Below are 26843 nucleotides of genomic sequence, written 5' to 3' on the forward strand. Positions count from 1 at the left end.
ACGTGCAGAGGGAGGCGGGGACGGGCTCTGGATCCCTTCCTGGGCTCAGGAATGCGAGCAGGTTCCTCTCCAGAAGTGCTGACGTCAGGAGTGGCCTTGGATTAAAAACAGGCAGTTTCTAATAAAGGGTGACCGGCAGAGAGGCCGGGCCATACGGCAGCGCTGCCTCAAAAAGGCGCTGTGAATTCCATTTCCAGCCGTTTAATAGGACTGTGTTTCTAATCTGTGTGTTTTATGTTGGTTTTTTTTGTATTTTTTTTTTACTGCGGCATCGTGAGGCTCTATGCTACTCTGCGTCGCACGCTTGGATGTTTTTGTGACAGGACGGACATTTTCTAAAAACCCTCCAGCCGCCATCGTGATGTGTTCCCTTGATTCTCTCAGAGACCTATGGACACGACTACTTACCTGTTTACTGCTGTGCACTGATTGCACAGCGTAGCAAAGCAGAGCATGCGGCGTAGCAAGCGCAAGAGGATCCGCTAAAACATCACTGTTCATGTGGAATTAACGAAATAAACACAATTTTAGCTGACAGAGTTGGGAAGTAAAGGGAGCCAACTGAAGGAGGAGGATGATGACGATGACGATGATGATGATGATGATGATGATGTCCCATGACCAGTGTAAATAGCAAAAAAATAAAATAAAAAGGTTTTCCCTGATCTGATTAGCAGAATTTCGTATAGAACTCCTTTGAGCTTGTTCTTTTTTCCCTGTCTCCCCTCATCCCTTAATACATGATTCACCTCCCCTACTTAGATTTTCCATCTACTCGCCATTCCTGAGCATTCCTTCAGACCCCTGAGAGCAACTGGGCTGAGTTAACAGTTTTCATTGAGAACAAATCATCTACTGAAAGGAAGGGCAGGAGGATCTTTATTTTTGTTAGTTTTTATTTTGTTTTTATTATTATTTCCATTGAATAAAATGAAAATGCCAAAACCACCCCCCCTTTTTTTTTTTTTTTTTACATCGAGCTCTATTTTTGTTTGGGAAAAAAAACAGCACATCTAAACAGCACCGCAGCTTTTGTTTTTTTTTTTTTGATTCTTCACATTTCATAACTCACGGCTAAATTCCCACGATGCACTGCAACACCAAGCCGAGTATATGACACCTAAAGCCGAATGGATTTGATTTGTTAGCACTGTTGGCCATGCACAGAATGCAATGCAACATACACTTAAAGTCAGTGGCTAAGTCTTAAAACTTACAGGTGAAAGATGATGTAATTAGCGGTAAACTTGATACTCAGTTGAAAATTGGGAAGATGACCCCCCCAGTGCCAAGACCCTGAACCCTGGAGATGGTTGGTGGGTGGTTGGATGGTTGGATGGACGGACTCGCTGGTGTTAGCAGAACATGTTTGTTTAACTGGCTGTGTTTGCTGAGCGGGCTTATATCTCAGTGTTTACAGGTTGTTTTTATTGCCTCCATGGAGCTATAAAGACCTCTCTTGCAGGGTTCAGACTTAAAAGGTTTTCGAAAAACGCTTTTCAACTTAAGGAATACGTTCTCTGCGCAGTAATTTGCTATGTGGTGAAAACCCCTCTTGCTTGGCACTTACTATGGGAGACGGGAGCTCACTTTCCCTGCTTTGGTGTGATAAATGAACTCGGCTGAACGATGAAATGCTTCTTCAGTCTTGGGGAGTTTATCTCACTGGATATCTCTCGCAGAATGAGTTCGGGAAAGGAGGCAAAACTTTGTAATTGATACTGAACTGTATGGCGTTCAATCAGGCATCACATGGCTATTACCTGGGAGTCTGGGGTTCGAAGCCAGCCCGCGCCCTCTGCACCTTGCCACAACTGTAACGCTGAACTTTGAGTTGGTAGATTTTTAAACCATGTTTGGCATGTTTTTGAAAGCAACAGCTCGTGAAGGGGGGAAGTGACGGTGAAGAAATGTTGTGATCGAATCATTTTATCGTACCAATTCAAGTGATTCAGCACACCAAAAAGAACTGCTTATCCCGTCACTCCCCGAATGGGCTCGCATGCCGATTCCTCGTTAGCGTCTCGGCTTCTTCTGGGGTTTTTTAAGGGCACCCAGATGCAACCGCCTCCTGCTCTTGTGACACTTCAAAGAAAGGTGATTAGTGACGGATTCCGGTGAATTGGTTTGAGATACTTTCTACTGGACTGTGGCAAGTTGGTGAAAGTTGGTGCTCATGCTGCTAAGTCCGTCGGGCGAGAAGCACTTCTTTCACTCTGTTGGTCGCATTCTAGTCAACAACACGCGATTATATCACCTCAAAGCACTGACCAGCCAAGTAGCCCCACCCGCTCGCAACACACGCACGCTGCTGTTTTTTAAGTAAACAAGCGCTCTGCGGACCACAACCCAAGGCTGCATAAGTACCTGTTGAGCAGCACTCACAGGTCCACACAGGTGAGTAAACCAAACACCACATATGTGGGCCCTCAGGGATAACGGCGCGCATACAGGAGCAATTCAGGCAAACCGCAGGGGCCGTGTTTTCTTTTAATCCTTCATGTCAGCTCACGCAAAGGGAGAACGCATGACAGATCTGTGCTTCTTGCACGACTAATTAAAGTTGTCAGACCTGCTTCTGTCTGACGAAAAAAAGGGTGAAAAAGTTGTGAAATACAGCCACTGCCGACATATGTTTGCCGTCACGGGGTCAGTTTTGAAAAGCTCCCAGATAAACGCGAAGTGCACGCACCGCAAACAGTCCGACAAAACAACTTATCCGAGCTCCACGGCAGCAGAGATAAATAAGGAGAGGTCTGCCCGAGCGTGAAAAGACAAATACCTAATGTAGTGAGACTGAAGCAACATTTGAACTTCAATCAAGGGGGCAGGCAGCCAACGCCTGCCCCCACTGTGCAGACTCCTTACCTTACATAAGGCCCGGCGAACACATCTGGAAATCAACTCTCTCGGCAGGCTTCACAGTGCCCATGGCGAAAGGACCACACGTTGCACATCAGTTCAGTTTGGACATATTCTTTTTCAATCTCTCTCGCTGCACTTCATATATCTTTGCTTTCCACATTTTGATTCTGCTACTGGCTGGCAGCTCCGCAGTGACTCCAGAAAGAAAGAGAGAAAGAAAACCTCACAAACACAGAGCTGCTGACATCTGCCGCGGTACAAGTAGCTTCGATAGATCCTTCAGCGTTCACGAGGAAATCGATGCCTAAACGTCTGCCACCTCCTCCAGCCAATGGAAAAAAACGTGCAAGGCTCAAAATAAACAAAAAGCGCACCCTGTCCACTCACAAAGGCTGATGGAAGATGGTGACTCTCTCTTTTGCAACGTGCCAGAAATGTCTTCGAAGTTCTTCTGTGTTTTTAATCGAATTTGCCTCAATTAAATTTCCAACGTTCCGCCCTTGCCTTGGATTGTCATCGCAACCACTTAGCGACTAGGCCGCCAGCTAGCGCACACGCAGCTTCCTCCACTTCAGACTTTGAAGAAGCTTGTTTTGCTAGTTTTAGAATCAAAGTTAATGTCTCTCCGCTATGTTTTCCATGTTCATATGCACGTCGATCGGTAAATGGTCTGCACTCACGTAGTGATTTTCAGCACCTTCCCTGAGCCTGGAGCACTTCACAAAGCCTCTCATTCACCCGCTCATGCAACACATTCACATACCAGTGGCTGCCATGCACGCCGCTGCCAGGCCCATTGGGTGCAACGCAGGGTTCAGTGCCTTGCCCAAGGACACTTCAACGTGTGGACAGATGGAGGCGGGATTTAAAAAGCCCTTCAGACATTGGACGACGTGCTCTCCCGATTGAATGAAGTGTTGTATTTTTCCGATAATTCAATTTTGAAAACTTGAAAAAGCCTGGACAAATCAGTCCAAGTCCAGCAACTCGAGTGATAAGTCATCAGAAAAGCAAATACAGTTGAGGAAAAGGGTTCTCAGCCATCCTTAAAAGTTTACGCAATCTCAAATGTTAACCTGGAATAGTTGCATTACAATTATTACATTGTCTATCTATCTATCTATCTATCTATCTATCTATGACACATACAATGATATTGCATATATTCATGTTTTTTATGGATTTTTTTTTTTTTAATAAAATAAAAACAATCGTCTAATTATCAATTTTCTCGCCATCAGACTGGCGTGAAATGTGTTGTGATCATGTGAAAGTCTCTGCACAGGTGCCTTTTCGTCAGAAAATACAGCGCGCTGCATGGACCTTGTGATCGGCTCATTAGCAGGTCTCCTTCAACTGCGCTAAACTCCTGTTCTGTTTCTCTTCTGTCTGGGTGGAAATAGTGCTGGTGAACACATCAGCCCCTGGCTTTTGTTTTCACGGTCTGAGACACTGGACGCTGGGTGGCCTGGCGCTTTTATGCACCTTCTATTCACGCTGCTGCTGGACCTCATGGTACCGCGTGTGTGTGTGTGTGTGTGCGCGCGCGTGCATGTCTGCGTGTGCCTTCAGCAGAACGTTAAAAGCCTTCGCCAAGGGTGTGCAGCTCCATTCAGTGAGACTGGAGCTGTCAGAGCTGCTTTGCCACAAAGGCTGGATGAAAGAGCCACACATTCGCGCGTCAAGGCGAAAAGGCAATATTTATGGTGCGCGAGGCGCACAGCTTACTGCGCTCCTCCGTCACAACATACACAACCCCTGGCCCTCGGACGCATTCCTGCAGCTCGTATATTAATTCTGCATGTGTGTCTCCTGCTGAAGCGGCAGCCCGTGCTGACGTCTGGCCGCGCCACATGCCGACCTCTGGGCCTCGGCAGCGCCGTGGCCTGTCTGTGAACCGGGGGGCAGCTCGTGTCTGCGGGTGGGGGCCCAGCTGGCACTGTACAGAGCGATCCAGACTGGCTGCACGGGGAGGCTTCGAGGGGCGAACGTAAACGTTTTCTCCCTCGCGCTTAATCTCCTAATTAGGCCAAACTGGGCCCAGATGAATCTGATCTGGAGTGGCCGTGGAGATTTTTCCCTAATGGAGCAAAGTGTGGGCTAAGAGAAGGTTAGAGGCTCTTAGTTTTTGTATAAAGACCCCGGGAAAAGTAAATGTCCTATAATTGAACCTTTTTTGTTTGAGATTTATTTTTCGTCTCTGACTCTAGTTGAGCCCTTCTGTGCGATTACTTTACCAGAAAAGTCGATAGATTTCCAGAAAACAGCATATGTAGCCATCAGTTTACAGCCTTCTATATAGTAGATAATGGATTGAGGGATGGATGGATGGATGGATGGATGGATGGATGGATGGATGTGGATATTCTCCTTGGTGAACATTAAAATGTTTAATGGACACTCACTATATGAAGTACCAGTGCCCTTTGTGACATCACAAACAACAGATTTCCACATGTAGAAATTAGTAATTGACTCGAGTTCACAGACAGTCTAGAGGGATGTGTGACAGTTATAAAACACTGGTAATGTGAATTTTACATAATGCGAGACCTGTTAATAGTGGATCATTTCACATTGACTACTTTCATATTGTCATAAATTGCTGTTTGTAAAAAAAAAAAAAATGATGCTTCCTAATGCTTCCTGACTTAAACAGGGCATTGTGTGCCCTGTATAAACACTTCATAGCAAAAGTATATTACTTTTTATTTGTGGCCCTCTGGGCGCAGCACGCTTTATGCCTGACTGTTCACAGATGCTGAGGTAGATTTTTAGATCTACCTCAGCAGCTGGTAAAAAAAAAAGTGCCTCGCAGTTTACTGGCTTTGGATTAGGAACAAACAAAGCACCGGGTGGAGACAGACACAGCAGCTCGCAAAATCTGAATCAGAAAGCCAGCAGGAAGCTTTCAGACGGCTCTGCCTGAGACGAGGGACCAAAACCTGCATGTGGTGCGACACTTCTTAACGTGGAAGATTACATTATATTTTCTTTCATTTGACTTGGAAGTTCTTTGCTACGCCTTGAAAACTGTGTCTTTAATTAAGTTCCCTATGACATGCCAGGTCCTAACCCTGTCATAGGGATTTAGTTGGAGTAAATCAAGTTTACGAGGTCACTTCTTTTCAAATGGCATTTCTGTCACCATTGACTTAATTTATCCGAGTATACTAAACTGACTGAACAATGAGGAGTAAAAAAAAAAAGTCTCCCATTGCAACGTTTCCCTTCCAGCCCTGTTATTCTTTCTAAACCACTGTCTGGCCATAGGTAAACTGTCGCACCTAAAGCCTCCCGGGTTTCTAAATTAAGCCCTTAATCAAATCACACTCACGGTAATGTTTTTAAGGAGAATTTCTGGTCCAAATTGATGACTGGATGATCTCTAAGTTCCCAACTTTGCTTGAATTCAACCTTCAATCTTTTTTCTGGCACCCCAACACAAGTCCTTAAAGATGACTGTATACCAGACTACAGCAGCGTACCTGCGCTGTTCTGTGAGGGCGGGGTATGGAGGACCGGCCCAAACCTTATAATAAAATACGTAATTTATAACTTCAACCTGGTCGCCAAGTGACAAAAAAAACAAAACAAATGTGCAGACGTCAGACTGTATGAGATAAAGCCTGACGCTGCTGTGACAAACTCTTGCTGACGTGGTTTACTGTTGTTCTACATGACTGATTCAGCTGCGCTCGTCACGTTTCACCGCACTGGAGCACCTGAGGTGGTTGCCTGCATAATGTGATTAAGCAGTATATGTGAACGTGCATTGGATAGTGGAATATTCTCACTCATATTTGTGAATGGATGGATGGATGGATGGAGAAGGTCCAGATAAATGAACAGGTCCAATGAAGCTCTCAATGTTTTTTCATAATCATGAATCACATCGTAATTCTGTCTCACTGCTGCCCTCATACATCATCATTGTGTTCAAGTTTTATATTATTATTATTACTGTTATAATAATAATAATAATAATAATAATAATAATAATAATAATAATACATCAGACACTGTAAGAATGCCTTTTAATATTCATTTCAAATAAAATCAAGCGTCTCTGCCACATTGGACATGGTGCCAGATGACCTTCATAGCCTTTGGAGGTGTCACATCTGGGTGGCCGCCGAAGTTTCCACCTGAAGGGTTTTAAGTAATTCAACTCACTCCTTGCGACATGAGTGGGATCATTCCGTTGGATCTGTTGGATCCGTTTTTCCAATTTAGCTTGGCGAGTGGAGGTCAGCGGGGAAAACAAAAGTACCGGAACAACCGTGATATTATTTTATTAGAAGTTAATCGTTACATCATTAAACAAGCCAAACATGAATGCAGCAATTTCATATGTCCAGCGGTCACCAGCCTCTTGTATCCATTGCAAAACTCAAGTGTTGCCCCAACGAAAACAGCCGGGAGCTTTCAGCCGCCCACTTTGATTCCACACATTAAAAGCACTGTGAACTCAAACAGGGATGGTCCCTCAGCTCTGCAGGTCTCTGCTGCGGTCTTGTGGAATGGCTACTTTTCTATACAGTGACTTCTTGGAGGTAAAAGGAAAAACAAAGGATATGTCAGGAGCTGAATTCAGATCCTGGTTCCTGCAGGCAAAATTCCTAGAGTGAAGGTCTGTGGTTCCGGGGTTGATTTCCTGCATCTACAGAACAAAAAATTCCTTATTTGGACACTTCCTGAGTCCAGCCAGTATCCAGGCTCCTTTACTAAAAAAAAAAATAAAAAATAAATGTCGTCATTTTGTCTGGGTGTTGGTGTGTGGGCTTGAACCGACTGCTCCCCTCGGCCCCTCAGCGCCACATTGCTACCGTCAACTGACAGATGCGTCGGCTACGAGCGGAGCCATTCGCCGTAAATCTTGCACACTTCAGGCAGAGCAGCCAGAGGACATCTGAGGAACAGCATCCTCTGTTCCCATCCAGATCGGTAAATAAACTCGTGACTTGTGCGACAGTCAGCTCAGGCCACCGCTCTGCGCTGCCGTCGTAAAACTCTTGGCCAGTTTAAAATTCCTGCAGAAGATTAGATATCAGGATGATGTAATATTGTGTAAGGGTGAGTATTTTGTGCATTTTGCTGCATTACGTTGCCAATGGCCGACGTAAGACATGCTTGGCATTGTTTACTTGCAGTAAAACAAATCGAAAGAGAGACAGAGCTTCAAACAGACTGATTTTGAAGGCTTTTAATAGCAAAAGCTGCAGTGCTGTCATGCACGCCTTCATAGCCAAGATAATTGAGCATGGAAATAATTAGAAGCACAAAGTTATTTCTCCATAAACCGGTTCATGTGAGTCGTTCTGTGCCAAAATGATGTCAATTTTTATTCATTTTTTTTTTGCAGATGGGGTGGGCTTGGATAAACGTTTATATTACCCCACTCAGCAAAATGCATTTTCCAGACTCACCAAGGAATGCAAAGTATTGCTCTTGAGTGTGACGAAGCAACTGCAATTTCCAAGAGGCAGCAAGTGTCCAAGGCTTTAGAGACATACCCGGACCTTACAAGGTGGAATTTGCTGTTTTTTTGTTGTTTTTTTGAAGAGCCATCTCTTTAAGCGCGCGATAGTCCCAGCAACCCTTTCCAAGCTAGCGCTCCCTTCTATCCGAGACCTCCGTCCTCTCGGATGGAAAATTCCACTCAGCAGTTCAACACTGCGTCCCGTGACAAAAGCATGTTATTCCTGATGGTGACAGATAAAATTACAGTTTTATAACACCAAGTGACGCACACTGCCAACCGTGCTGGCCCCCCCTGGGGTCATTCTGAGGCAGACTGTTCATAACTTGCCACAGACAGGCAGCTTCCCTTTGAGCAAATCCAAACTGTTACCGTGTGATGGTAAATGTCTTCATTTTTTTTTTTGTGGAGGGCGAGAAAAAAAATTGCATAGAAGTGAGACTTTTGTCGATGGAGGCTCCCACTGTTGTTCCTCATCTTCAAGTGAGTCTTACGTAACAGGTGTCAGCAGAGAAGGGAGGATACAGTCCCTCTCTGCTGGGAGACTAAAGAATGTAGACAGTCTAGGAATCTAACAATAAGGATTTGTGACGAGAAATTATACGATCCAGAAAATTTTAGTCACACAGATTTGGCTGCATGGTCGTTGGTGTTTTTTCTAGTACATCAGTATGGCCCTATATTATCTACCTCGCTAGAAACGATGGTTCCAAAGTCATTTTCATAATTCATTTGTTTGGAACAAAATAAGATAACCCTTTATTCATCCACCAACAGGGGACATTTATGTTTACAGCAACAAAATGATATAGCGAGCGTAAGTGCAAGTGCAGCAATTTTGCAGGCAAAAGAGCAAATACAAATATGCACAAGTTACAGCAACACAATGGCAAAAAGTCACACATTATCTTTCACATTCTCTGATTCTCAGTGGAAACCAAACACCCAAAAATGTTGTAAGAGTTTGTTTGCTCTACTTCCAGAAAAGGAAATAAACAATACAAAAACCAAAGAACACATCAGTCTGGTATCACAAGTAGTAGCACTTGAGTATCACTAATGTGCTCGTGATGGTGGACATCACAACCGGGAAGGACTTGACACCCACTATTGGAGTGAGACGCATTTGTCCCACCCACATTTCTACTGCAGAGGAGAAAAAAACTTCGATTTTGGAATATTCAACTCGCATTTTTTTTGTTTTGTTTTGTTACAATCATAATAAACTAAATTAATAAAGTAATTATCACAGGCCTGTGTTACTATCTAACCGTGAACAACCATCTTTCAAAAAAAAAAAAAGAAATAAAAAAAACTTTGGGGAAAAAAGAGCAGGAAGGTGCACAGCTTTTTGTGAATATTTTGTGTGTGTGTGTGTGTGTGTGTGTGTGTGTGTGTGTGTGTGTGTGTGTGTGTATTTAACTTTCGTCAAAGTTGAACACCTTCCTGCGCAACTGGTGACAACACCGGTCTAGTGGATGGTTCGAAGACACCACCGAGGCTAATATTAGCAACGGGAGCGATGTGAGCATATCAGGGCGATAAAGCTAGCTAGCCGCTGTGCCGCGTGTCAAGAGGCACAACCACTGGACAGCACTTCTTTTTTTTTTTTTTTTTTTCAAACGAGCCTGGAGCCGAGCACAGTGTGTTCTCTGTTGATAGAGGAGACAACCGCAACAACGACGACGACAGAGATGTGAGGACAGACCCGGCGGCAGGCTGTGTGATAAACCAATGACTCAGCAGTGCACCGCGGCGAACCGACACTGTTCGAACAAGCCCAGGTGACGGAGAGGGATGAGAGCAGCTGTTCGACGGCTCCTCCCTCCTCCGGCCGCATGACACCCGCTTTCTGTTTACTTATGAGCTAATGTGTGTTTACTTTGCGTGTCCATGAACACGTAACACATCCACCGAATGGCGCGTTACTGTTATAATCACCGGTTCACGTTCACCTGACTTGCCCAACTCTGTGCTGTTTTTACTTGTCTCTTAGTGCCCTCTGGTGGACGGACTGCAGAGGACCCAAGCTGTTGTGACTCTACGGATCCACTAGGGGTCATTGCAGAGACTCATACTGTACTTCTCCCTGGTGCAGCTTTGTGTTCCATCATGGTGTCATGCAGATTTGAAGAAGAACCTACAGCAAAGCGTGCCAACATCTTATAGTGGCTGTGGTTTCCTTCTGTTTCCTCTTATTAAATGTTTCAAATGTTTTCACGCTTCACACTTCATGGAATGATGTTTCTGTGCTTGTTCAAAGTCAGATTTTGACCCATGGGGCCTCTCAGCAAGGATTGGCGTCACAGGCCTTTATTCCACAAACACTGAAATGGAACTCCACGGTGACAAAGACGTTCCACGGGCAGCTGCCCAGTTTGGAAATGGAAATGATTCGCTAATTTATGTGTTGAGGGATTTCTATTTACAGTATACGTGCTTTGTTTGGTTTAACCATGGAGGGGGGAAAAATGTGCTATTTTAAAGGTTTGATTTTGTACAGCTAAAGAATTGCCTGCTACTTAGGATTATATATTTATATTTACTTATATTATTTTACAGTTTCTTGATACCATCTGTGACATTTTCAACATTTATTGCTATTACTAAACAAAGATCAAATCAAGTCCACATCTCCAGACGTCGGTGGCAAATCCTCAGGGTTGGACTGTGAGCTTCTAGAAGAGTATTGACTGGCATTGTCATGATTTTCTGTATTTTGTACCATTCATTTATTCCCGCGGTCATGCCTTCCTTTGTGGTCAATCCTGCATGTCTCTGCATTGTTTAAATTATATAACGACAATTTAAAAAGACTTGAATTGCTGTTTTTTTTTTTCATGCACATCATTTGCTTAATTTTAATTATTTATTTATTTTTCAAAGAGGCTTATTCACTTCATAATGACCAAAGGGATTTTCCCTGTTGAAAGCAGTGGGGGAGAAACTGGTCAAAGATTAAATGAAAGATTCACTACTGTGGAACGCATCTCTTCCTCTTCTGCCACCTGTGTCCATAATACAAGGGGCCCGTGCATCCCCCCCTAATCTCTTTAGCGATAACTGATAAAGCTCTCCGCAGTGCACGTAACATCAGGCAGCGAACCTGCACTGCAAGCCGTAGTGCCGCTGTTGACAAGGAAGTCAGCTCTTGTGTAGTAAACAGCAGGTGTGACTCAGAGGTGCCGTGTTGGGATGGAAACACCATGCTTGAAGGAAAGAGCCACACCCCTGCTGGTTATTCCACTGCAAAATCCCCCTCAATTACGTGTTGCAAAATGTCGATAGTAGTCTTTTCTTTTTATGTCATCCTATTCCAGCCTGAGTGGTTCAGTCTATTTAGCGCATATAAGTACTCTTTATAGCCTCTGAATATATATTTTAGATCTAGAATCAAATCTCTTGGATCTTGCACCTTATTTTCTTATTGTTTTTTTGTATGCACTAGTTTTATTTTCTTCTTTTTCTCTCATCAGATTGTAATATTATTTATGACCTGTATTTCTTGAGGTGACAACATCTAGGTAGTTACATTGATCATAAATGTGAGTAATGTGTGGATAATTTAGGACACATTTTGTATACATACACACGTGTGTGTGTGTATATATATACATATATATATATATATATATATATATATATATATATATATGTGTCCTTTTTTTTGCTTCTCTTTGCTTCGATATGTGAAGCACTTGGTGTGTGTTGTACGTGTATTAACAGTGTGTTCTTTCCACTTTTTTGCACATAAAGCTCATGCTGCTTACCTTGTGTGGGCGCGCACGCGTTTGTGTTTTGGTGTTGCATAGGGTGGGAGTCTCTTGAACAAATTGTCAGCTCTTTTGTTGGCATCAGTCTTGGCCAAACTCTAATCCTAAACCAAACAGTGTGCAAATTCTAAGTGATTACAACACTTTAATGTCTTATTTTATTGGTAATATTCAGATTATGAAAATATTCAAAGCTGATGGTGTCACAATCGGAAGGGAAACACTGCCATTCTGAGCCAGGAAAGATTAAAAGCTGGGATCTGAGCGCCAGACACATTGTTGGCAGAGCTCTGGCTGCTTCCCACTCTTTAAACACTAGAATTGGATGACTCATTTGTTTTCTAGTCTTCCATACAAATTTCTACACATCAATTTAAGTGCAAAAGTGAACAATGCTCTCCTTTTATGCAAAAATTCCTCTTTCTTTAAAAATAATTAAAAAAAAAAAAAAAAAAGGTTTCTGGCATGAGGTCATTAACAACGCCAATACTTGAAGATTCTACCCCGAGCTGTGCCATCCACACCCACCTGCCAGAGGTTTTTATTTATCCCTGAGGTGCCAGGGCTCAAAACGGAACCGAAAACAGACTCCATCCCACAATGCCACACTGAAAAAACCCTGCAGCTACAAATCAAAACGTGGAAACAACATTACCTTTTTTTTAAAAAAAAAAAAAATCTGCTGCCCACTGAGAGGGGAGGAGTGGCAGACTGCATCCCCATGCCTTCAACCCCCTAATCTTGACTGCAGATGCAAATAGTCTCGAAAACGTCCCTACCAAACATTTGCATTTAAACAAATGGAAAAGGATCTTTTTTTTTTTTTTTTTTTTTTAAAAAAAGGTGCCTCCTCATGACAGCAGTGTGAGGTGGCATGTTCCGCGTGTCCCTGCCCTCCCGGCAGGGTAGTTAAAGGCCGGAGCTGTGGCACTCTGACACTCAGTATGGTGGGAGACACTGGGATCCAGCCGCTGTAGGTGAACACAGAGGGGAGACCACACAGGCCTTCAATTGAATGTGTGTGTGTGTGTTTGTTTGCGTGTGTATGTGTGCGTGTGTGTGTGTGTGCAGGCACGTCTGACTGCTCAGCGGGACCATGGAGACAGGTAGGACTCATTCATGCGCAGGCCAGCAGCTGCTTCTGCTGTCAGTGCCGCTGCAGCATCTAATGACAGATGGAGTTGGGATGGCTTGAAAATACAACCTCCCTGTTAAGTTTGATGTGATCTTAGAGATAAAAAAAAAATATATATATAGATTTTAAATGATTTTTTTTTTCTTTTCTGATTGATTGAATGTGAATTTTCATCTTAAATCACAATTACTGATGCAGCCTTTCCTGGATTTTCTGAATTTATATTTAAACTTAATTTTTTTCCTAAAACAAGAATTTGAATTTGTTTGTATTTAAATATATTTAATGATTGAAAATGTTTTCCAGTGGACTTATTGCTCTTCTTCTCAATTTTTGCAGACAATATTTCAGAAATTCACGTGAATTGTATTAAAATTGTGAGCTGTAGATCTGTGCTAATAGTCAATTGGTCAGCAAATGGTAGCCAAAAAGCAATGGAACCTATTTTTTCTTACAATTTCTACGTCTATGAGTTATTTTGAATTTGATCTAATGCTTCTGCACTTTTGATAAACTGCATGTTGTGCCTCTTGCGGCTCATGCGTAGGACCAAACCCCCCAAAGTGGAATTACCTGCGAGGTGTAAATTGCCTCTTTCTGGAACCCCCCCCATTTGCATTGACCAGACCAAAGTCAATTTCCATGGCATTTACACACCGATCCCTGATGGCCATTCGCTTCCATCAGTAAAACTGTGAAACATTCAAATGAACGGGACATTTGTGGGCCTGGATGAAAATTTGGATGAAGTCAAACTGTTTCTTGATTTGCTTTCCGCCAAAACGACGGGATCCATAAACACTCTCGCCTCTGCTCCGTCCTAGATTTTTCCAAGCGGGTGTACCAGGGCGTCCGGGTCAAGCACACGGTCAAAGACCTGCTGGCGGAGAAGCGATCCCAGCAGACCAACGGACCCAGATACAGCGTAAGCACGCTCCTTTTGTCCTCCTCCGCCTCTGCCCCGCTTCATTTATCTAGCCAAAACAAACAGGGTGGCCGCAGTTGACATTCTGTTAGTGCCTCAATTAAGAGGTCGCCTTTTTAGAAGCAAAAAAAAAATCACATCTCCTCTCCTTGTTTACGTTTTGGCTCTGCGTTGTGGACCAACGATCCGCGGTGCCTATTGTTCACACCGCGCCCGCAAATCTATTCTGTAAATAGCCGAGTCCCGTCCTGACCCCCTTACAAAAGAGCACAACGCTCTCAACGGCGGCCCTCCAGGGACCCTCCCGCTCAGGTGCAGGTAGGCGACGTAAGCTGGGGTAGGGTCGGAGGGGGTTGGGTGGGAAGGCCGAGGTGGACGGGTTCCACGGGGGGGGAAGACAGAGAGAGGGAAAAAAAGGAGGCGAGCGAAGGATGCCGCCTATGCAAAGCTCCGTTCGCGAGCACCTGCCGGGGCCACATTGTCTTCTGCCGCAGACAAGCCCTCTATTGTTGCCCTGGAGAGAGAGAAAAAAACGCACAGCAGCGCAACTCATGCAGCCGGAGTGCGAGTGGGCCTTTCATGCTCCCACAGGCAGACCGTCAAAAGGTTCTTCTTTTTTTTTCCCGGCAGACTGTTTGTTTTCTCTTTTAGCATCGGCATGTCCACCGCTCAGACACGCGGGACGCCGGCAACTTATGTAAGGCGGGGTGTTGTGGTGGGGTGGTGGGGGTGGGGGTGGGGGTCGGAGGACAAAAGGGGGGTACGGAGAATCATCGGTCTTTTGGCGCAGCACTTTTCACGTTGGCACTTTCATTCAGCGGGCCGCACTTGTTCCCGGCTGCTCTGGTGACAGATTGGAGGGTTTATTTTATTTTATTTATTCAAACACGCACTGTGTCGAGGGGCTGGGGCTCGACCTTGAAAGATGAGTAACAAAAAAAAAAAAAAAAAACAGTCCCGGGGCAGCAGGTGATAAAATGGAAAGCTCCTAAATGAGCCACATGATTGATCGTTGGACGCTGATGGTTGTGGTTGTTGGCATCTGCCAAAGGCCTTGTCACAGGTCACACAGTGCACTGGGACTTTAGAACTTTGTGTCCTTCTCGTGCTCTCATGCGATGTGATTGCTGGCGAGATGGTTGACAGGATAGTTTCATCAACGTGCGCAACATTTCCAGCAACAAGGAAAGTGTTTGTACGCCTCGTGTTACACGTAACATTGTGACGTTATTTGATTACAAAATAAAGCCAATTGTAATCAGTTACATTACCCGGAAAAAAATTTGTTCAATTAAATTACAGTTACTTGTGGAATTAATCATGAATATCTAAACAATTTGTGCAACAACAAAAAAAGGCTGCACTTTATGCTAAACAATTTTATTTTTGTTGCTTTGCATGGTTTTGTCGTGCACTGACTTGGCATGAGCGCCGTCCTTTTGTTTTCTTTCCGCAGACGAAAATTAGATAATAAACTGATGCTTCTGATTGGTTCTCCTGTCAAGTTGGGAATTGCAGTGTAATTGTTTCTCTGTCTTGAGTACTGCTGGGACTGGGAGCTTAACACTGTCAGGTCTTAACAGTTGTGAACATGAATGCAAAATTTGGAAAAGTAATCAAATGTAATTTGTTACATTACTTTGATAAAGTAATTGGAATAGTTACAGCACCATTACATTTTCAATAGGGTAACTTGTAATTGTAACTAATTACATTAGAAGAAACGTTCCCAACACTGACTGTCACATACCTTCATTTAAACGCACCAGAAGATTTAAGGAGGGTCAGGTTTGTCACTGCGATGCATCACACCAACAGAGGAGATGGTTACCGGGCTTCAAACAGTGGAAATTTCCCATAATGCACCACCTATTTCTTAATTGCGTCATAGAAGTTCAGCTTGCATTTGTAAGAGAAGTGATAAACTGTCTGCAGCTGCAAAAGCTTTTCTCGACCTCTCTGCCTCCCTTCTAAACAATCCTGCTGGCAGACTAAACTGCTAAATAATCCACCTAAATAACTTTTGGTTCTCACAGTCGCCCAAGTATAAATTCCCAAGTGGGCATAGAGTTAAAGAAAACCAAAGCCCTTTAACTAAACATGAGGTTTAAAAAGGTTTTAGAATGCTCTGCTTTTCCCTTTCTTTCCACCACAACTTGAAATGGACTGAAAAATCACAATGTTATGTGATGCAGACAGGCAGGCAGCAGCCGGCCGTGCAAGGCAGGAAACCTTGCGGGCCAGGAGGAGATGTGTAGCTGTGTTGCCAGATCTCTTTGCCTCTTTCCCTTTTAAAAAACAGATCCCTTATTTACCGTTAATGTAATTTTCATGATCTGGCTACAGAGTAAAATTCTGTTCTTGTTTGGTTCTGCTGTAGTTCACATGCTGGTTATCCACCAAAAATATTTCCTTTTTTCTTTCTACTGTCTGCTTTCTCACGTGAATACAGTGCTGCTCTCGATATGCTGCAGTTGTTTACACCAAAGTGAACTTCTTCTTTCTAAGACAGTGATTTATGGTATGGAGCTGAGCTTTCTTAATTTCCCTGAGGGAGTCATCCCAAAGGGATCAATAAAGTCTATCTATCTATCTATCTATCTATCTATCTATCTATCTATCTATCTATCTATCTAGCAGATGGATCTTAATTTGGTAAAAATCACTAAAGTATAGTGGAACTGAAAAGTTAAAACTGCAATATTTCATAAAGAAACAATTCTTGAGTTTGATTGAATATTGTTACTGCTCTATTTAGTAACACCTGATGAGCTACCAACAATGGACCAGTTCCGATCCATGCTGTCCCGATGACTTAAATAGTTGTTGTTGTTGTTGTTGTTGTTGTTGTTGTTGTTGTTGTTGTTGTTCCTTTTAATTTTATAAGAATTACTGAACATTTTTCCAATATATTTTGGGGCGTGTCCTGATAAAACCAAGTTGAGGTGGCAGTAGTAGTAGACACTTTATTATTTTATTAGGTCATCTGCATTATGACCATAGCCCATCCCTTTCAAAATTTCTGGCCTGATAAAGTCTCTTCAGAGAGGCTGAGTTTGAACCTAGTTTTTACAGACTGTCAAAACTTGGCGATGAACTTTGACCTGAAGCGTGCGGAGGCAGCTTGTGTGCGGAGGAGAAAAGAGTTTCCATTGGGGGTCAGTGAGTGCACAGAGAAGACAACAGCAACATGGGCCAGTTCAGACTGCTATTATTACAATGGCCAAATAAAGTTTGCATCACTTTTAGTTGTGAGGCCCTTTTTGACTGATGGAAATGAAATAAAAATCTAATTTGTACATGTCTTATTGAAAATAAACCATGATTATTAGCCAAAATTTAGATTTTTGGACATGCAAGGCTGGAAACTAGGAAATGTGCAAATGAAATTGCAGCTACAGTGTGTGTGTCAAACCTGCAGCATGTGACTGGGACAATTGTCTTATGCACCCAAACTACCCGACTGAAACTTTCCATGAGTAAACACGTCCGCAGGAAGTGGCTGTTGGTGACGACTTTGCATAAGATATGATAAAGTGCATCCTTTGCGAAAATCCGAAATCCCTTAATATCCTTGATCAAAGCTGTAGAACAGGGGTCACCAACCTTTTTGGCACTGAGAGCCGCTTCATGGGTCCTGAGCCGTACGAAGGGCTACCAGTTTGCTAGATTCTCCCGAAATAACAAACTCTCTGAGTTATATATTATTATTAATGATACTTATCTCTGTGAAGGCACTTATCAAGCACATGAGTTCTCAATAATTATCAAAAATGACTGTACAAGGTTGGATAAAATAGAATTTTAGACGCAGCTCAACGAGCTGTGCAATTTTTCGAACGGGTCTGCGGGCTCCTCATGAGGTCCTTGGGGGCTACCTGGTGCCACGTTGGTGACTCCTGCTGTAGAACAACAATAAAAATATGAAATTATAAAAATATGTAAACATTGCAAAAAGGGCAACCATCTCCATTTGTGAACACATGCTGAGGGTGTACTAGAGGTCCAGTTGAGGCCACGGCAGTAAACAACTGCTAGCTGCCACGCAGATAGAGCAGGAAGGAAAAGCCTACTGCTGGTTGTAAATGTTCAGCATATTTACATGTGCGGTGCTATTCCGAATTTAGTCGAATGAATGATCAGATTGACGGAAAGACATCATGTTAACAGCAATCTTCTCAGTAACCAGAATTAGAGGATACATGACATATATGAGTGATGGGATGCTCGACAAAGATGAATGACAAAGGACGGCGCTGAAGGCTTTTCTCGGTGGGCAACGTGGGTTCTGTTTATTTTGGCAAGGCGTTGGTGAAACACTGGAGTTGACAGTTGCCAGCCTAGTAATGCAAGGGATTGACTGGCTCTCTAGCAAGGACAGTAGGAAGCCTCTTGTCTATTTCATGGCTCCGTTGCTGGGTTACAGTTTGTTTTTGTTGTTGTGGAAAAAAGTCATCTGTCATGTTGAGATGCGTAATGTTATCTTACCCTCTTTGTCATGTTTCTTTTTTTAACGTATTTTGATTTGGCTATGCAATATATCTTACAGTCAGGTCATTGATTGTTTATAAGGTGTCACTATGAGGACATTGAAATATATTTCTGACATGGAAATAAATGACACTAATGTAGAAGTTTTGCTAATATTTGTCCCTTTGCCTTCTTTACTTTATTATAGCCCTTTTGACATTTAAATTGAATTTTTTTTAAAAAATCATCAGTGTGCTAACCATCAACCACCAGGTTGTACATCTGAGCGTCGGTCCTTTTCGCTAAGCTTGCGTCTCTGTTTACAAATGGTGCATGAAGGCAAGCTCAGGGAATCAGGACACGCAGCAACCCCAGGCCGAGCCACGTCCTTGTGTCAGCTAATCCATCCCTTTCTCTCCAGGAGACAAAGACCACAGCGAGTAGTTCGGAGGGGGGGGGGACTGCTGACCACAGACTTAACTCCTCATGTCGGGGCACGGTGGGGGAATAAAGATCTTACATCACTGCCACTCTGTCAGCTGCTCTGTTCAGAGCTGCTGTGCTGCCCAAACATGCTGCTATTACATAAATGATAGCGAGGTGGGTTCACTGAAATCCAGGCTAGTTTGAAGTGACTCGAAGGTGACTGTTGTATGTATTAAAGTCAAAAGTTCACCGCTCTAAGCAATAGTTAATATGGTTCGGTACCCACCTTGGGGACCTAATAAAGTGGCCGGTTTAAACTCCAACGTTAGACACGTTGTGTGTTTGGAGATGCTGTTCTTCGTTACATTGGTTGTAACCAGTGGTTGTTTCAGGCACCGTTGCCTTTCTATAGTCTGCAACCAGTTTGCCCATTCTGACCTCTGACCCCTCACGTCAACAAGTCTTTTCACTGGATGGTCTCATAAGCAACCAACAAAGCCACTTAAGTGCTCTCTATTCTCCATTCTGAATCGGGTTTTGAACTTCATCTTCGCCACGTCTGCACGGAGTCACTGCCACGTGATTGGCTGATTGGCTATTTGTGTTAACAATTCACCTAACAAAGTGAGTGTTTGATTCTTATAGATAGGTCCAATGAAATTGAGCTTCATTGGTGTGTTAATGACAAGACACATTAACATTGGTGTGTTAATGTGTCTTGTCAAGACACCAATGAAGCTCAATTTCATCACTGGCATCAAGCATGGAAGGACAGATGCTAAAAAAAAAAAAAACACAACCTTGATGCAATAAAAAACTTTATTTCAGAAAATTACAATATTACGGCCAGAGCAATTTTGTATAGGCAATATAACACAGAGACACACTCACACACAGAGCTGCGAGCGCAGGCTGACAGTGGGAGCTTTAAGCGAGCTGATTTCCATACGCAGCCTTCAGAGACGCACTGAGCCATACCTGGGGCCCATGAGGAAGTCTTGGCACTGGCAAATCACATTCAAATTCTGCCCTCAAAATTTGCTTGCCTCCCTGCCAACATGGGCTTAATATCAACTCTTTCATGTTGGCAATATGCAAAAGAAGAGAGGCCGCCCCGCGTGTTCCTGGTCTCTGCCAGTCTGTAGGAATCACTAACTGCTCTCAGCAGAGGAACAGACGGGTCATTCATTTATGCTGCTGCTGCTGCTGCCACTGCTCAGCAGCAGATAAAAAAAAACAACAACATACCATTGGAAAAACTGGATGGATGGATGGATGGCTGGATGGATGGATGGACTGCAGAATACGATATCTTGACGATTGGTTGGCATTTGCAAGTGTTGTGGACGGGCTTCTCCTGTCTAATGCCGATATGAAAGGGAAAAAAGTGGTCATGTTCGCAGATGGCCTCAGAGGAGTGCCAGAATAAACATTACAACTCAAGAGCGAGCTGCAAGTGGTTTTGCTGACACAGCCAAAAATGTGGTGTGATTTCATTTCATCTGAGTACACCCAGTTTGTAAGATTTATTGAGCTCTGGTGGCGAGGAAGTGTATTGCAAACAGATAAATAACAAATCTCAGTAATATTTATGACGTATGGCTCTTTGCCTGTAGCCACGTTGTCACTTTAGCTCCAAGTATCAGAAATGCAAATGCAATGGAACGGGTGGTCTGGATGAGATGCCCCACAGACAGCAGGCTACCTCAGTGCCTCTGTGCAGACATGCTTTTTTTTTTTGTTGTTTTTTTAATCAGAAAATTCCATCAGGGGAAAGGCTCCACCCATGTTATTCCCTCTCTTATGATGTCTCACTCCATCCCATCACTCAAGTAAAAGTAAGAGGATGCAGCTTCTGAAATATACTTAAGCAAAAAGTAAAAGCGATTTGTTGTTTTGTTTTGTTTTGTTTTGTTTTTGCCATTCCTGAAACAATACATTGATAATTTTGCAAAAATGAAAAAATGTTTTGACAGAATAACCTGGACTGATCTGACCAGAACAGCGTAGTTCAAACAGCTCCACTTAAAGCAACGACAACAAATGACTTTGAACAAAATTTATTTCTTTTTAACATAAACGTAACACGCCTGTTTGTTTGTTTGTTTGTTTGTTTGTTTGTTTTTTTTTAATGTATGGAGTAGAAATTACATATAATTGTGTTCAAATGTAGGCAGTGAAAGTAAAAAGTCATCAGACTAATAAATACTCAAGTAAAGTACAGCCACCTGAAGAATCTACTTAAGTACAGACACAAAGTATTTGTACTTTGTGTCCGTACATGTCTGGACATGATCTCAGCAGCAAAGCCAGTGTACGCACAGCACTTTCTATCGTATATGACCCCAGTCACCCCCCTTAACCCACACTTGATCACTTCATGCTACTCCCATCTGGTCACCGGTACGGAACAATGGCCTGGAAAAAGGTCAAATTCAGCAAAAGCTTAAAGCCAGTGCAATAACCAAACTGCACAGGACGACGAGATGCATGTACTGTGATATATGTAAATGTATGGGATGAAGGGTGTGCATGTTTCTGTTTAGGTTCTGTATACTGTATACTCCTATACAGTCTTTCTGTTTCCCAGGCTGTACGGAATGTGAAAACACCTTTCCTGCAAAGGACAATAAACCTATCTAATCTAATGTCAGTACTTTGTACCGACATGTCCAGACAAAGACCACAGACCGAGTCAAAGCCGAGACCAAAACTAGTCTTTGTATAGTCAGGACACTACCACTCGCAAGAATTACAGAATAAAAGCATCATATTTGGCTGTGTAAGAGGTCCTCGGCTCATCAAGAGGACAGATGTGAAAAATATACGTTGTAACATTTTTCAAATAGATGCACAATACTGAAAGCCATTATTAATAATGACCAGCACCAGTTGTCTGGTTTTTGGAATCTCCTCTTGACCAATATTGTCTAGACGGAGACAAGACCAAAGAGTGTCGATGCCATGACCTCGTTAAAGTGGCCTCAGCACCAAGACTGCTGTCAATTACCGCTCTGTGACACCTTGTTTTGTCTTCACAGGCAGGCTCCCCCACTCCGCCTTCATTTGTCCAGATGCCTGGTGAGTCTCTTCAGGTTCCAACCCCAGAAATTACACCAGTCTGCGTGCTGCAATGTTCACTCTCGACTGTCAGCAAGGAAGAAGCTTCTTTCGTCTCTCCGCTGCTTTCCCTGCTGTCAGAGGTGGCAAAAAGTGTTCACATTCTGTACTGAAGTAAAAGTACAGATATAGTCTGATAAAAGTTAAAGAACCCATTCAACTCATTTACTCTTGTAAAAGTACAGGTTCTCAAACGTAGTTGAGTGAAAACTAAAAATGTTTTTTTTTTGCCATTAATGAAACAATACATTGATCAATAATTGGCAAAAATGAAAAAGCTTTGGTACTCTGAAACTATTTTTTTTTCATACTGTTTGTTTGCAGCACAAACAAACAGTATTCAGTAATAGTTTTGACCGGTGAGCCGTTAGTTTTTTTACATTTTCAATAACAATCTGTTGTTTTCTACATCTTTATTTTTCTGTACTGAAAACGTACTGAGCAGTGACCCCAAAGTTGAAGCACTCTAAAATAATCTCCCTCTAAAAATGACGCACTTTCATATTGAACTATACACAAAATCATAACGCTACAACTAACAACTATAATATTAAGTGAATTACTTTTGACACAATTTGTATATTTTAAACACTTATAAACACAAAAGTAACAAGTTTTTCCAATGCAATAACTATTTGTGTACAAATGTAGGGAGTAAAAGTGAAAAGTGACTAGACGAATATATATACTCAAGTACAGATAAAATCTACTCGAGTACGGTAACCAAGTATGTGTACTTTGCTCCTTTCCACCTGTTGCAGGGTCTCACATGCTGCCGGGCTACTACAGCATGAGGCGTCCCTTCATCTCGGACTCCGACTTCTGCTCGTCCAGCAAGCAGTTCTCCCCCGACGTCTACCCGTCCACGCTGGGGGCCAAGGCGCTGGGCTGCGAGCCCTCGGCCGTGAGCAGCTACTCCTCCCTCATCGACAGCTACTACCCGGAGACCTTCAGCGACTACCGCAGCACCGCCGCCTTCTCCGGCCCCGGCGGCTCCTTCCTGCCCTCGTCGGCCCTCTCGTCGTTGCTGCCATCCTACGCCGGGGAAACCTCGCAGTTATTCCTGGTAGGGCGGTGGTGGTGGTGGTGGTGGTCCCTCACTTAAAAAAATAATAATGAATAAATAAATAAAAATACTCCTCATCAGAAAGCTTTAGAATTACCTTTTTATGTTGCTAAACATTTAACTCCTATGATTGCTGGCCTTTTTAAACGAAACACCCCCTCACCTTTAAAAACAAAACTGCTCCATCTGGGCCTACGACTTATTAGGAAGCTGCTGAAATAAAGCTTATTCTATCAAAAATGATAGAATAAGCTTTATTTTCACCCACTGTATATCTTGAGTATGCCTTACTGCTGCTTAGGCGGCTTAAGTTCCACACCGTGCTCTATTGGCCGTAAACTTTGTCAGCTCATGCAGACCTGCATTTGGATCTCAAGGCTTCTGCAGTCGTGCAACAACAAGCTACAGCCGTCTTACTGAGCATAGATTTTGTGAGAGTCTCAGTCTTCCATCAGTTCTGAACTAAAGATCAGCCTTTCTAATGTTTGGAGTTAATCTTCAATGTTGTACTGCTTCTTCGCCATGATGCGTCAGTAATTTTTTTAAAGAAAAATGCTGATGTAGGCAGATGTCATCTTGAGGTTAACGTTTCTTCTTAAATCAACAGTGCGGCAAAAACATTTGACAAAAATCGTCATACTTTTCGCACCAAAATTGGTAATGCAAGGCCGACCGCAGCGGCCTGAGAAATGCTAAACAGTCAGTTCTAAATATTTCTCTGCAGGGCGTCTGTTGTTTTAACTTAGTAATTAAATGGGGTTTTTGTAACTCAGACTGTTTAAACTATCTCGGTGTTGGCTGTGAAACACGTCATTTAGACCTGTGCGTGTGTGTGTGTGTGTGTGGGGGGGGGGGGGGGGGTCACGCTCAAACGTCCAGTGCAATTTCACACCTGTAGGTGGCAGCAGATCTCTGCGCTACAGTCATGAGGGAACGCTGGGATTAATTTTTGCTCTAATACACTCGTGCACTCACACTCACACGGACGAAAGAGTTTGATTAACTTCTTCTTTTTTGGGGGGGCCAACTTTATAAAACAATATTCCTCTAATTTATTTTCAGAGAATATCCACCAGTTTAAAAACTTACGTTTGTCATCTTCATTGAGTTTCTCATCTACATCGAAGGAGTTAAAAGTGTTTCACTCTTAATGTTTTTTTTTTCATTCATTCATTCATTCATTCATTCATTCATTTGACTAAACACTGAATCTAGATAGCAAAAATTTCAAACCCAGGCATCATATGACAGTGTGGATACAATCCAAACTATCTCGTGCTCCAGAAAAAGAGCCCTTCCTTTACTTGTTTTGCCAAAACAGACGTCTGCTGCGGAAGTCGGCAGCTACTGACTTCATGAAGTTTTTGTTTTGTTTTGTCCCCCCCCCCCCCCCCCCCTCCAGACTGGTAACACAAACCTCTTAGAGTCACAAACCTCTAGCAGGCGGCTAATAGTTGTTTTGCTAGTGCTCACTGCCCGACTTTCTGCACTTCCTGTCTTGTTTCCTCACCTCAGAGAGACTCGTGGGAGCAGTCTGTCCCAGAGCCGGTGCCCCAGGTCGAGGCTCTCTGCCCGGACACTCTGGCCTCCGTTCCGCCCTCCATGTCCAGCCCCGAGCCTCCAGGGAGCCCCTCCCAGTACCGCTCGCCCAGCCGCGGCTCTTCCATGGGCTCGGGCAGCCAGCCCTACACCCTGCACCCCCTGGAGGACGCCCACTATCACTCCATCACCCCCACCAGCACCTACGCGGGACCCTCCGCCTCATACGCCTGCCCCGCCTACATGAGCGCCCCCGTCGGCGACCTGGTGCCCAAGATGGTGGCGGAGGAAGGCGCCGACGGCGACGCGCACCCCTGCTGGCCCAAGGAGGACGGGGTGAGCGCGTGGTCGCCCTATGAGATCAGGAGGGCCTTCTGAGGTTGGGGAGGCCCTGCACAGATTGACGGTGGCGTCGACAAGCGAGACTTGACATTGAGGAAGACGCTCATCGTCTCCGCTGTTTGGACAATGTGCAGGCGGAGGATGCGAGACACTTTGTCCACCTCGGTCACGCTAATGTGTTTCGGTTTTAGTTAGTGGAGTTGGTGTGTTGGGTGGATCAGGTAACAATCACAACTCAAGTGCACATATGAATGAATAAATGAATAAAACATGTATATTTTTCTTCCGTCCGCTCATGCTTTTGGATCACCGCTATGTCTCAAGCCTTTTCGCTCATTACACATACATACAGGTGCCGCTCGTTCAAAAAGATATGAAAGCATAAAAACAACATATTTACACGGACTTAACAGGTTTGGTACACTGCTTTAATTGTACAAATAAATGTGTGAGAACAATGACATTACATCACTTAGTTTGACTTATTAACTAGCTGGTTATGTGGGGAAATATATGTGGTTTTATTGTGTGTGTTTTTTTAATCGCATGTTTCCATTCTTATAGAGTTCAGTGGGATGTGTCCTGTTATTCAGTTGAGTCTCAGGAGGATGCAAAAATCTAACACGGTACTCCGGAGGAAAGGACGAACTGATGAAGAATGCATTTATGCCGAAATCAGCAGTTACTAAAGCATGACAATGGTAGAGTGAACGTAATGGATATAATGTGTATAACGGTAATTTCCTTTCAGGTTATGAAAATGCAAAGGCAGAGGCTTGTTATACAAATTTGCTACAAAATTAAATAAAGTGGCTTTAATGTTGGTTGATTGCTAAGAAATGACATCATCTTAAATTCAAACAAATGCATCCATTCACGATTTGTGGCAACTGGGATTCACTAAAATCAGTGATCAAGTGGTTTCTTGAATATATACTTGTCTTATCTAACGTGAAGTCGGTGTTTGGGGGGGTGGGGGGTGAAGCCACATAGTTCAACATCTCCTTAAATAGAGCTCATATTGTGAATTGATGAGGACATTTGTCACCATGACGAATGTAAGATAAAGGTTCCTGTAGAAAGGTTTAGAAAAACAGCAAATAACCATGTATGTAAACAATAAACAATGCAAGAAACAAACAAAGCAAAATAACATAATTTGTTAGCTGTCTTCAAGTTTTCTTGTGGAGAGAATAAAATTCACAATGTCAATAAAATCAGCAAAGATTGAATTGTGTAATTACATTAATCTTGTTCTGAAGTTGGTTTTTATTTATTTTTTATGTATGTAGTATAAGTACTTTATCCTAACTAAAAAACTGTAATCTAATTTCATACCACCTCAATGCGTTGTTTATTTTCATACAGTATGTTAATTGTGTTTTTGAATCGCAATTGTGATATAATAATAATAATAATAATAATAATAATAATAATAATAGTAACAATAATAATAAGAAGAAGAAGAAGAAGAAGAAGAAGAAGAAGAAAAAGAAGAAGAAGAAGAAGAAGAAGAAGAAGAAATTAAAGACTAAAATCTGAGCAATTTAACTTTTTTCTTAAAAAAAAGTCTCTCTAATTGTAAAATAAAAAATCAACACAACGAGTTTACTGTAATGCAAGTATAAATACTACTCTAGCATTGAACAAAAGATCATAAAGTTACTTTGAAACTTTTACATTTTGAATAGGTTTAACAA

The 26843-nt window shown here is 42.9% G+C and overlaps 2 protein-coding genes across 2 annotated transcripts in view; one reads left to right on the forward strand and one right to left on the reverse strand.

The window, feature by feature from the left end:
• The window catches only part of LOC142895137 (pleckstrin homology-like domain family B member 1), a 363501-nt gene that overhangs the window by 118717 nt on the left and 217941 nt on the right, over positions 1-26843 (reverse strand). The window lies entirely within an intron of this gene.
• Positions 13027-25609, forward strand: pou2af2 (POU class 2 homeobox associating factor 2). Its single transcript, XM_076036109.1, has 5 exons — positions 13027-13226; positions 14080-14180; positions 22118-22157; positions 22958-23262; positions 24778-25609. The coding sequence occupies exons 1-5, from the start codon at positions 13217-13219 to the stop codon at positions 25177-25179; spliced, it is 858 nt and encodes a 285-aa protein (XP_075892224.1). The 5' UTR covers positions 13027-13216; the 3' UTR covers positions 25180-25609.

The sequence above is a fragment of the Nelusetta ayraudi genome, unplaced genomic scaffold, assembly GCF_046127955.1.
Source record: "Nelusetta ayraudi isolate G7.1 ecotype Tasmania unplaced genomic scaffold, CSIRO-AGI_Nayr_v1 ptg000048l, whole genome shotgun sequence".
NCBI classification, from domain to species: domain Eukaryota; kingdom Metazoa; phylum Chordata; class Actinopteri; order Tetraodontiformes; family Monacanthidae; genus Nelusetta; species Nelusetta ayraudi.

Coding starts and splice junctions, on each gene's coding strand:
- pou2af2 (XM_076036109.1), top strand. Junction 14,181..22,117: donor CCAACGGACCCAGATACAGC/GTAAGCACGCTC, acceptor TTGTCTTCACAG/GCAGGCTCCCCCACTCCGCC. Junction 23,263..24,777: donor AAACCTCGCAGTTATTCCTG/GTAGGGCGGTGG, acceptor TCCTCACCTCAG/AGAGACTCGTGGGAGCAGTC.